General features: G+C 39.0%; 1 protein-coding gene across 1 annotated transcript; it reads right to left on the bottom strand.

Moving 5' to 3' along the window:
* Window positions 1-7,032: 7,032 nt before the first annotated feature.
* Window positions 7,033-7,740, bottom strand: LOC139475393 (uncharacterized). Its single transcript, XM_071258613.1, has one exon. It carries the CDS (start codon window positions 7,738-7,740, stop codon window positions 7,033-7,035), a length of 708 nt encoding a protein of 235 aa, XP_071114714.1.
* Window positions 7,741-12,669: the final 4,929 nt, after the last annotated feature.

The raw sequence follows: 12,669 nt of genomic DNA, 5'->3' as shown, positions 1-12,669 counted from the left end.
TGAAGGCACCAAGGCAAAGCCTCAGACCCTGGTGATGAATGGTATCAAGCAATTTTAAATTACTTTTACAGGCTCCACCATAGACGATGGAGCCATAATCTAATTTAGAGCGAATCAGCGATCGGTACAGGTGGAGTAGAGTTTTCTGATCCCCACCCCATTTTGAATTTGAAACCACTTTCAGCAAATCTAGGGCCTTTAGGCATCTATTTTTTAAATATTTGATGTGAGGTAAAAATGTCAAATGTCTGTCAAAAATTATACCCAAGAACTTTGCTTCGTTAACAACCTTAATAGGATTGCCATCCAAAACTAAATCTGGGTCTCCATGAGGCTTGTACTTTCTACAAAAGTGAATACAATTTGTTTTTGATTTCGAAAATTTAAAACCGTTTTCTAAGGACCATTTATGTATTTTATTTAGACATAATTGTAATTGTCTTTCTATAGTATGCATATTTTTACCTCGACAAGATACGTTAAAATCATCCACAAAAAGCGATCCATCAAGTGAATCATTTAAAACTTTTGAGAGACTATTTATTTTAATACTAAACAAAGTGACAGACAAAATACTGCCTTGTGGGACACCCTGATCCTGATTATAATGATCAGACAGGGTAGAACCCACGCGAACTTGAAATTGCCTGTCAGTTAAAAACCCAGATATAAATTGAGGCAAACGGCCTCGCAATCCAAAGTCATGTAAATCTTTTAAAATACCGTGTTTCCATGCAGTGTCATATGCTTTTTCTAGATCGAAAAAGATAGACACTGCATGTTGTTTGTTTATTATTGCATTCTTAACGAATGACTCCAGTCGAACTAAATGGTCAATGGTACTGCGATTTTTACGAAAACCACATTGAATATTTGTTATTAAATTATTAGATTCTAAGTACCATGTTAATCTATTATTGACCATGCGTTCCATGGTTTTGCAAACGCAGCTGGTCAATGAAATAGGTCTATAATTTGAGGGGTCAGTATGATCCCGGCCTGGTTTTGGTATGGGAACAACTATGGCATCACGCCACGAAGAAGGAAATATACCGGATGTCCAAATATCATCAAATATTAACAGTAGTGTTTCTAAACATGATTCTGGTAAATGTTTTAGGATTTGATAATGTATGTTATCAGTTCCTGCAGCAGTATCATGAGCTTGCCCAAGGGCAGTATGGAGCTCATGGATGGAAAATATTTCATTGTAGTCTTCTCCATTATCAGATTTAAAATGGATGTTTTTCTTTTCCTGCTGCTTTTGGTATTTTTGAAATGTTGGTACATAGTTAGTCGAGGAAGAATGTGTTGCCAAAGTTTCTCCAAGTTTATTAGCAATATCTGAACTATCAGTAAGCAATTCATCCCCATTTTTAAGATGGTGGATGCTGGCTTTGGAACCCTTACCTTTGATCTTTTGAATCATGTTCCACACTTTGGACATCGGAGTCCGTGAATTTATTTTTGTAACATAGTTCTGCCAGGATTGACGTTTATTTTGTTTAAATGTTCGTCTGGCTTTAGCATTTAAGATTTTGTATTTATTCAAATTATGGACCATAGGATGGCGACGGAAATAGTGTTCAGCTTTTTTCCGTGCCTTCCTAGCTTGTTTGCAATCGTTTGTAAACCATGGTTTGCGGATGTGAGGATTTGTAGAGGACTTAGGAATACAGGTATCAACTATTTTATGCAGTTCATCAGTAAATATTTGTATTGGATCAGGTATATCAGTAAAAAGAGCAGGCGTTAATTTGTTGGAAGACAGTATTTCAAACAAGGGCCAATTTGCTTTGGAAAAGTTCCATCTGGTTGAAGGAGGGACGTCAGATGGGATAACAGGTTTTAATATAGTTGGGAAATGGTCACTGCCACAGAGGTCATCATAGACTGACCAATCGAATTCATTAAGTAGATCAGAATCTGTAAGAGATAAATCAAGGGATGAGTACGTACCCGTTCCAGGATGTAAATATGTTTTAGAATTGTCATTGAAAATACAGAGATCATTGTAAGAAATGAAATCTTCCAATATCCTCCCTTTACTGTTTGTATCGGTACCTCCCCAGAGAGGATTGTGCCCATTTAAATCACCCATGATAATACAGGGTTTGGGAAGCTGGTCATACAGCGCTTGGAGGTCAGTTTGGCGTAGGGTAATAGATGGAGGAAGATAAATAGAGCACAGAGTAAAAACAATGTGCATTGTGACACGTATAGCAACAGCTTGGAGAGGGGTAGTAAGAGGAACAGGACTGTGGATGACGCCCTGCCTCACCACAACAGACGATCCCCCAGTAGCTTTGTCACCTGGAGGAGAAAAGCAATGATATGAATTGTAATGTCGAATATCTAATTTATCCGTTGTCTTCAGGAACGTTTCTTGCAGGCAAAATGCTGATGGTCTGAAGTCTTGAATCAATACTTGTAAATCATTAAAATTATTTCTAAGTCCTCTACAATTCCACTGTATGATGGGATTAAAACTCATGGTGGTTCAATGGGCGTTCTAGAATGGGAGGGGGGACCACTCCCAGACACTGGTCGAGAAGGAGTAACCTCCATCTCCAGAGGTTCAAACGGATTATGAACCTCCACAGTGATTGGTGAAGAAGGAGGCACCTCCAAATGTTGGAGAGCCCTGGCCTTTTTCTTCATTTGCTTTTTTTCCGTTTTTGTCAAAGGGGCAACGCCCTTGAGTGTTTTGACTTGTTTTTCTGACATTTGGTCAGTTTGTATGAACTCTGTTTGTGAAGAAGCAGACATTGAAGTAGGGGTTCTGATCTGGCTGAGGTTAGTTGACACGTCTGAAATGATCCGCTGATCATGTATCCAAGAGATGTCTGTTTGGCATTGTGTTGAGGTTGTGAGAACTGTCTTGACTGAAACAGGAGTTGAGACTGCGGCGGAATAAGATTTTGAAACAGTTGTTTGAGACGGGGACTGAATGAATTTTCTGGCTTCATGATAAGTTATGTTTTGAGTGAATTTGATTTTCAGAATTTTGGATTCATGGTGAAACATGGGGCACGATTTAGAGGAGGCAACATGTTCACCATCACAGTTATTACATTTGAGTGTTTCATTAGTGCACTCAGAGCTCTCATGAGCCCCTGCACAACGTACGCATACAGTTTTGCGAGTGCATGATTTCGCACCGTGTCCAAATTTCTGGCACTTAAAGCATCGGAGTGGGTTAGGCACATACACCTCCACTCCGATGTTAAAGTATCCCGCCTTGATAGACTGTGGTAAATTCTGAAGGTCAAAAGTGACAAGATATGTGTTTGTTTTTATGATTGATTCATCTTGTTTTCTGGTGAAACGCTTTACAGCAGTAACACCTTGGGATCTTAGCTCCGCCACAATCTCTTCTTCACTCATGTCAGCCAGACAACGAGCATAATCTCTAACGATGCCCCGACACGAATTCAGTGTCCTGTGCACCGAGACAACAACCTTGGTGTTAACAAACTGCTGTATACCCAGCAGATTAACAGATTGCTGTCGCCGTGCACATTCAACTAGAAGTGAACCGCTTCGCAGGCGTGTGACATTTGTAACAGTTCCACAAACACTTTCAATACCTTTGGAAATAGCAAAGGGATTTAATTTTAATGGGTTACCATCAGCAGAAGTAATAACTAAGAACTTCGGCCAAGAATCATCATTTTGAGGTACTGCTTCTTCATCAGAAGAAACAGAGTCTACATGTCGACGTTTGTTGGTCTTGGATGAACCAGATTGAGTGTGGTGAGTCATGGTGTAATTTATAAGATTCGGCATCCCTGCTCCCCACCCGCCACCGAGTGTCAACAAGGACGATGTTGTAGTGGAAGCCAGACTGCAACAACAGGGCTACAAGGGTGCTATACTCCAGAAAATACAGACTTGAAAAGCTGTGATATCTAAAAGAATACATGCCAGGCTGGTTCGGCCCATGACACATTTCTAAAGAAAACAGAAAACAGAGGTCTATATCACCAGATTGGCCCATGAGCCACCGCCTTCAGGCATAGGACTCTAGGCAAAATACATTATATCATAATTTAGATGATAATACTCCTGACTAAAAGCTATGTGGAATATTGATGGTCTTGTGAAATGCAAATTTCCATGCACAGGGCATGACGTGACTAGCCGATTGATAGAATCGGGCCAATTCTACCACCCGTCTAGGCGAAGTAAGGGCCGAAGTGGTGTGTTGGGCAAAAGGAACACCGGTTCCTGGCTCCAATGCCCTCAACCACCAGACTCCCGTCCTCCGCCGACACAGGGGCGCAACCCACGGCAAACGGGTTGCCCAATTTGGTCGCCTTTTACGACCAGCAATGGGGTGCTGTGGAAATATTCTACCCCGGTTCCACACGGGGGAAGAGCTATTAGCGCTACCCAGCACTCACCACGAGGAGGTTGCTCTTCACGAGTGCCACATTTTGAAGAAGATAGTAGGTGAGATAACACGCAATTTATCTAGAACGACAAATAGATTTATTAGGGCCTTTTTTGCTCGTAGGGCGAGATCGTTAACGAGATGTTTAAGATTAAGGTTAAACGGTAAAACAACACCGAGGTATTTATACATATTTGTAACATTTATAGGTTGGTTATTAAAGAACCATTTATCTCTCGATGCAAGAGGACCTCCCCTCCTAAATACGATAATATTAATTTTTTCCAAGTTAACAGATAGCTTCCATGTAACAGTGTAACTGTATATCAATTTGTTTCTGAAGTCCGATAATAGAGTCAGAGATTAGAATCACGTCATCGACAAAAAGTAATATAAGTAATTCATAAAGGTCAGGGTATAATTGCACTCCGTGTTTACCGTTTTGTTGAACATCAAAGGAAAGCTCATTAATGAAGAATGAAAATAGGAGAGGACTCAAAATACAACCTTGTTTAACTCCCATGGGGCAGTCAAAATAATCGGTGACTCCACTATTATGTCGTATACAAGATTTTACATTTTCATACATTGATTTTAAAATGGTAAACATTTTCCCACCAACACCAGCTGCCCTAAGACAATCCCAAAGTTTACATCGGTCAACAGTGTCGAAAGCTTTTTTTAAAATCTACAAAGGCAATATAAAGTTTTCGTTTTCGGCATCCGAGATATCTCTGAACAATAGCATAAAGTGAGAAAATATTATCAGCTGGTGAATATGATTTTCTAAAGCCAGCTTGAGTTGGTGGGATTTTGTCAAAAACATTAGCCCAGGTAGAAAGACGACTGTTTAGAATTTTAGCAAACAGTTTACCTAAGATGCTTGTTAGAGAAATTGCTCTATAGTTATCGGGGTTAGTCACGTCTCCCTTTTTGAATACAGGCACAATGACAGATCTAGACCATGCATTTGGGTGCAAAAAGGGAGTAATGATATGTTTTGAACTTTTTAACATTTCAGCTAGGACATCATCGGGGCCTGGAGATTTACCTGATTTAAGTGTATTAATGGCATCGTGTATTTCAGCGACTTCAATTTCCGATTCTAAAATATCTCGCTCAACATCAGATAAATTTACATCATTAGCAACATCATGGATGTTATCGTCGAAAATATGCTTATTTCCAAAAACCTGTTTGAAATGGAGAAGCCATTCTGGACCTGTAATATTAATACGTGCAATGACTGGATTACGTAGAGATTTTATCTCTTTCCAAAAAAGCTTTGAGTTGTTTAATGAGTTGGTTAATTTATTCAATTTCAGATGTCTTAAAGAGTTAAGGTGTTGTCTGCATTCTGTTTTATATTTGTTTCTCAGTTTACAATAACTTCTTCTATTTAGTTCTGATCTATTTCGACGAAACTCGCGAAGTGCTCTTCTGGCTGATCTCTTGTGTTCTTTACATTTACCGTTTAAACTAAACAGCTTTTTAGGAACTAAATTTGAACATGAGCCTCGTTTCATACATTTGCCAGACTCCAAAAGAATGTTTATAAAGAGATCGACCGCATCATGCATATTACTCCTCAAAGTCTGAAACAGAGTGTCAGACACCTCATCAAAATTATTGCTTAGACATCGTAAGAAGTGGGGTTTTTTAGATTCATTCCATCTAAAGCTGTCAGAAAATATATCCTCTGATAATGGTTCCGATACAGAATTATACAATGCACACTGTAGTTCTAAAGGAAAGTGGTCGGAGTCTGTGCTCTCCCCAACAGTTAGGCAATCAACAAATCTGAATAATTCAGCTGACGCTATAAAATAGTCAACAGTGCTACTGCCATTACTACTTACATATGTTTGTTCACCACTTCTGTCGCCATGCACTCTGCCATTCATGATATACAGGTTATAAACATAACATAAATTAAGAAGAAGGCGACCAAATTTGTTAACCACATCATCAAGTGACGATCGTTTACTACTGTCACAAGGATTGTCTTCAGGAAATATATCTGGATCACCGTGATTTAATTCAGGTTCTGGAGGGTTATTCTCAGTACCTGTTCGAGAGTTGAAATCCCCACACAGTAATATAAAGAAATCAGATAGGTACTCTGATAGGTCGAGAAGAAAGTTATCAATTTTATCAAATAAGCAAGTATTTGGATTTTTCACGTAATACGTTGAGTTTTCAGGGGGAATATATAAACAGAATATCAGAATATCTTTTGGTAAACCGAAGGGAGTTTTCTTAATTTCTATGGTCAAAAGATTGTCAATATCATTTCGACGTAACACACAAAACTGTTGAAATTCATACCTGACAGCAAAGCAAACTCCACCACTATTCCTGCCATGACCTGACAATTTCACCGACGGAGATTAAAATATTTTATATCCAGGCAACCAGTCATAGTCTACGTTGTCCAAAAAGGTTTCCGATAGACAAAGAAAGTCAAAGGTTTGTAGATATGAAATAAAGTCATTATTTGAGAGTTTACTGGATAGACCATTCACATTCCAGCAAAGAAATCGGCACAGAGTGTTATCAATTTCATGAGTTAGGTTGATACCGGTGCGTCGTTCATTTGGCTCCTGTGAACAATTGACCGGGGCCGGGCCGAGTCCTCAAGTAGTTTTGTTCCTGGCACCTGATCTTGTCTTTCGACGAGAATCAATTGGATCTGTCGCAGTCCTTTCAAATATAGGTTCCGTAATCAGCCGGCCATTCTTGAAGTAACCGCGCATCCCTGTGTCTTTGAGATCTTTCAACTGTTGTCGTTGGCGTCTGGTCAAATCGCTTGACACTCCATACCCAGCGTCCTTCAGGGTGGCTCTCGCCCTCAGTATCTCAAGTTTGTCGTCACTCTCACGTAGTTTGGCAATCACGGGGCGTGGTTTGTTGGTGGTTTGCTGTGTCTTACCGAGACGATGTGCTCTCACAAGATCGCCGGACGTCCAAGATTTATGTGTAACACTCTGCGTAAGAATGTGTAGGACCTTCTGTTTACACTCAACGTTTGAGTCCTCGCCTTCTGGTATGCCATAAATAATCACATTGTCTCTGCGACTGAGAGACTCAAGTTTATCTACATCGGTGACCAACGAGTTGATTTTGTCCTCAATGCTTTCTAGTTTGTCGGCTACCGCATCCACATCAGCGTACATAACATCGTGGTTCTGTTTCATTTCATCGACGGATGATTTCAGCTCAGAGAACTTTGTGTCAAGCAGGTTACATTTGTTGTTAACAGATTTAATTTCATCTCTCAAAGATCTAATTTCAAGCGACAGGTCTTGTTTTACGCTTAAAATGGTGTCTTTTAGATCTTGCATAGTCGGCGGGCCTGGGTTCAACTCAATGTCGCCTGATAGAATGAGTAGACGGGGTATAACTTGGCTGAACACCGGTCCATTTGTTTGAAAACACGGCCTGTCAATAAGCGTGACGCTGTCCGTGTTCCTCGTGCAAATGCAATTGACATCATTTAAACACAGTTGGTGTTCTTTGGGGATAAATCTATCAAAGTTAGTAGAATTCAGTGTATCAATCAATAACATTGATGATGACAAGTGGAGAGTAAATATCACGAAGCACATAATCATTCTGTAGTGTACATCTGTCCCTCGGGTGAACGGTGTGTAGACCCCATGGTCGCCATAATCTAGTGGTTTGATAGCATGAAGTTTGTTCTGAGTCTTGGTATTCCAACTTTTTTGCCAATGGTCATTCACATATTGTCTGATGGATGGTTTTAGATCAGAATATGGGAAGTTTGTGTTTGAAGTTGGTTTATTAAGAGCGGCTTTTGCCGAAGAATCTGCTTTACAGTTGCCACTGATGCCAACATGGCTGGGCAGCCAACAAAAAATTATATCTTTTCCAGCTACGGATAAATGGAGATGACACCTTAAAATTTCAGCTACAAATGGATGATCCACTTTGCGATTTTTGATTGCCTGTAAACAGGACAAACTATCAAAACTGCTTTTAGAAGACTGTTCAATATATTGCAAAGCTAATAATATAGCCTGAGCTTCTGCCGTAAATATCGAACTTCCGTCAGTTATACGTATAGACACTGTGTAAGTGTTAGCAACAGCTGCAGCAGACACCTTTTAATTATCTTTTGAACCATCAGTGTAAATACTGGTATAAGAGGAATATCGGTTCTTCAGTTCATGAAATTCTTGTTGATAGAATAACTGATTAGTGTCAGACTTCTTCAGGTTCGCTAATTCTAAATTAACATCAGGTTGTATCGATTGCCAAGGAGGCATTTCTGAGATTTTGAATTCGGCAATGGCAGATAGATTTAAATTCGCATCCTTGATATGGGATTGCATGCGAATGCCAAGTGGTGGGATTGTGTTTGGATTTCTGATATATAAATGCTGATATGGAGCATTGAAGATATTGTTAAATGCTGGATTAGAAGGGCGGAGCGGAGTTTAGTGATATATTGTAATTCCAGTTTTATTCGTCTTAGGCTAAGACTGGGTTCATTGGCTTCCACATATAGACTGTCAATTGGCGATGTCCGAAAAGCTCCAAGACACAACCGAAGTCCCTGGTGGTGTACAGTGTCAAGTACTTGAATGCATGATTTACGAGCTGAACCATAAATGAAGCAGCCGTAATCAAGTTTAGACCTTATCAAAGTTCTATAGAGATGTAATAGTGTTTCTCTATCACCACCCCACCTAGTATTTGACACTACCTTTAAAATGTCAAACGCTTTCAAACATCTAGCTTTAAGATTTTTAATGTGAGGTATAAATGATAACTTTTGATCAAAGGTAATACCCCAAAACTTGATTTCTGTGACCACTTTTACTGGAATATTATTTAAGTGAGTGAGTATTTATAGTCACATCGGCAATATTTCAGCCATATCGTGACTAAAGCAATTTATACGTTAAGAAAACAACATTTTATACTATATAAAAACCTGTCATCAAAGGACAGTACAATTACTAGACTTATCACAGATATCATTTTTTTAAAACTAATACGTGATCATAAAAAAGTTATTACAAAACAGAACAATACATTATTAAAACGGGCTATAGATCGCCAGCAATTGAAGGTAGATCACCATACTAGGGACCATGGGGACTTATAGTACCTTTGCTACCTGCATGGACCCCAGCAGGATTTACATCCTACCTTCAGCCACTGGCGATTATATGCACGTTTAGCCGTCAATTAAAACTAACGAATATACTACGATTAAAATCGTGGTAGGCGTAAATTTACTTTGAACGACGTGGAGCTTATGTGTCCTCTCGGGGGACAATAATTTTACAGTACTTTAACCCCCTTCAAGGATACTGCCACAAACAATCTCAGTTGCTAATTTAAACTACCAATTTTAAAACATTCATATTTTATTACATGTATCAATCAAAATTTCTTAATCAACTCTATTTCCTTTAAAAAACCAATAATTAAACGAGAATCAATACTATTAAAAAGATCCCTTATGGATGATACTTTGAAATATTTATCCCTTGTGATGGAAAAATCAATACAGTCAAGCAGGACATGCTTGAGAATATTATTTAAAGTCAATTCAGGATCTTTATGCAGTTTCCGTTTATTGCAAAAATAAACACAGCAGGTTTTAGTTTTGGAAAATTTAAAAGCATTTTCTAAGGCCCATTTATGTATTTTATTGAGACAAAGCTGTAACTGTCTCTCAATGCTATTCATATTTGCACCACGGCATGAAACATTAAAATCGTCAAAAAACAACGAACCATCAATATTTTCATTTAAAACTTTAGCAAGACTGTTGATTTTAATGCTGAAAAGTGTCACTGATAAAATACTGCCCTGAGGGACCCCCATTTCCTGATCATATATCTCGGACAATGTGGAGCCTACTCTAACTTTAAATTTTCTATCTGCTAAAAAGCGAGTGATGAAATCAGGCATACGGCCACGTATACCCATGTCGAGGAGATCTTTTAATATACCATACTTCCACGTGGTATCGTAAGCCTTCTCAAGATAAAAAAAAGATCGACACAACATGTTGCTTGTTTACAAAGCCATTCCGTACAAATGATTCCAATCGAACAAGATGATCGATGGTGCTCCTCTGGTGTCTAAAACCACACTGAATGTCTGTGATCAGATTATTTGATTCAAGAAACCAAACGAGACGCCGGTTGATCATCCGTTCCATGGTTTTACAGAGACAACTTGTCAGTGCAATAGGTCTGTAATTAGAAGAATCTGTGTGATCTTTACCAGGTTTAGGCACAGGTATTATAGTAGCCTCATGCCGGGAAGGAGGGAAGTTACCATTTTCCCATATATTATTAGATATGGATAAGAGGGTTAAAAGAGAAGGCTCAGGAAGATGTTTCAAAAATTGATAATGTACGTCATCTGGTCCAGAAGCTGTATCATGAGCCTTGGTCAAAGCCTCTTGTAACTCAGTCAATGAAAAGGATTCATTGTAATCCTCTGCATTATCAGGCCGAAAATTCAGAGTTTTCCTTTCCTGCTGATTTTGAAATTTTTGAAATTTTGGGTCATAGTTGCTAGAGGAGGAAATTTGGCTGAACGTTTCTGCCAACTTATTAGCAATATCCTGTTTTGATGTCAATACATCATGATTAGATTGTAGATGCTGAATATTGTTCTGTGACCCCTTTCCTTTTATCTTTCTTATCATATTCCATACTTTATTAAGGGGGGTACGAGAATCTATTTTTGAAACAAACTTTTTCCAGCTTGAACGTCTATATTGTTTAATTGTTCTACGAGCCTTTGCTCTTGACATTCGTTAGCAGTTTAAATTATTGGCCGTTGGGTGTTTATTAAACACTCTTTCAGACTTTTTCCTATTTTTCCTAGCTTTTCTACAATCGTCATTATACCACGGTGTTTTTACATGTGGATTTGTCGAGGTCTTAGGGATGGTTTCTGTGGCAATGTTGATTAATTTATCCGTAAATGATCAGGATCATCAATAAAATTTTCAAAGGTTAATTCATCACTGCACATGGTACTAAAGGTTTGCCAATCTGCCTTGTTGAGTTTCCATTTAGTAATGGGCGGGTCCTGACAAGGAACGATAGTTTTGAGTAAGGTTGGGAAATGATCACTCCCACAAAGGTCATCATGTACTGACCATGAGAACTCATCTAAAAGAGACGGATCAGCAAAGGCTAAATCAAGAGCTGAGTAAGTACCAGTCGCTGGATGTAAATACGTGTTGCTACTATCATTAAATAGACCGAGATCATGCTTCTGGTGCAACTCTTCAAGTATTTTCCCTTTATGATTTTGATCACCCGAACCCCATAATGGGTTGTGACCATTAAGATCGCCCATAAGCAAAAATGGCTTAGGAAGTTGGGTGATAAGAGTATCTAAATCTTTTATCTGAAGTGCAGTGGATGGAGGTAAATACAGAGAACATAAAGTAATAGCAATATGCAGAGTTAATCGTACTGCAACTGCCTGTAGGTTGGTATTTAGCGGTATAGCACTGTGTAATGTACCTTGTCGAACGAGTACACTGGCACCACCCGTTCTTTTACCATTGGTAACCTTCGCATATGAATGAAACATATGATATTGACGGAAGTCAATATTATCGCATTCTCTTAAATATGTTTCTTGAAGACTAAAAGCCACAGGATTAAATTCCTTAGATAGAAGTTTAACCTCATCAAAATTCGCCCTAAGCCCTCGACAGTTCCATTGTATAATAGTGTTATTATGCATTATGGTGCACTGACAGGAGACCTTTCACGGCCTTTTTTCCTAGGGGAATGGCCTCTGGATCGTGTGTTTTGTGGAGAAGACACATCCATGTCCTCGAACACACCAAACCTATTAAACATAGTAACAGGATCTCTTTGACCCTTAGGGAGACGATCTGATTTGCCTTTGTTTTTTGAGTAGGCAACATTTGGATTTGATTTCTTAGCTGGTTTTGGGGTAGGTGTTTGAGAACTGGCAGTTTCTAAAACAGTTGCTGAATTAGCAGAAAGTGAAAGTATTTCAGGTGATTCCGTTGAGGTTCATGTGTAATCTGTCTGACATCCGACAGTTGTGTGTGAAACAGGCTGGGAAACAGGCTAGGGCCGTGTATTTGGTCGTGAAACAGCTGCAGAGTAAGAATTTCGTTCACAGTGTTCTTCATCTAAAACAATTTTCTTAGCATCTTGAAAAGAGATGTTCCTCTCATGTTTGACTTTAACAACCTTTGACTCGCGTTTCCATACTGGACATTCTTTTGA

Source organism: Haliotis cracherodii, unplaced genomic scaffold, assembly GCF_022045235.1.
Source record: "Haliotis cracherodii isolate W230 unplaced genomic scaffold, xgHalCrac1.p SCAF_3, whole genome shotgun sequence".
Lineage (NCBI taxonomy): Eukaryota > Metazoa > Mollusca > Gastropoda > Lepetellida > Haliotidae > Haliotis > Haliotis cracherodii.
The sequence above is the reverse complement of the archived record's forward strand: the minus strand, read 5'-3'. Positions and strand labels throughout refer to the sequence as shown.

What these genes read in the sequence shown, in the direction of transcription:
- LOC139475393 (XM_071258613.1), bottom strand. Translation starts at nt 7,740, where the DNA reads ATGCAAGATCTAAAAGACACCATTTTAAGCGTAAAACAAGACCTGTCG.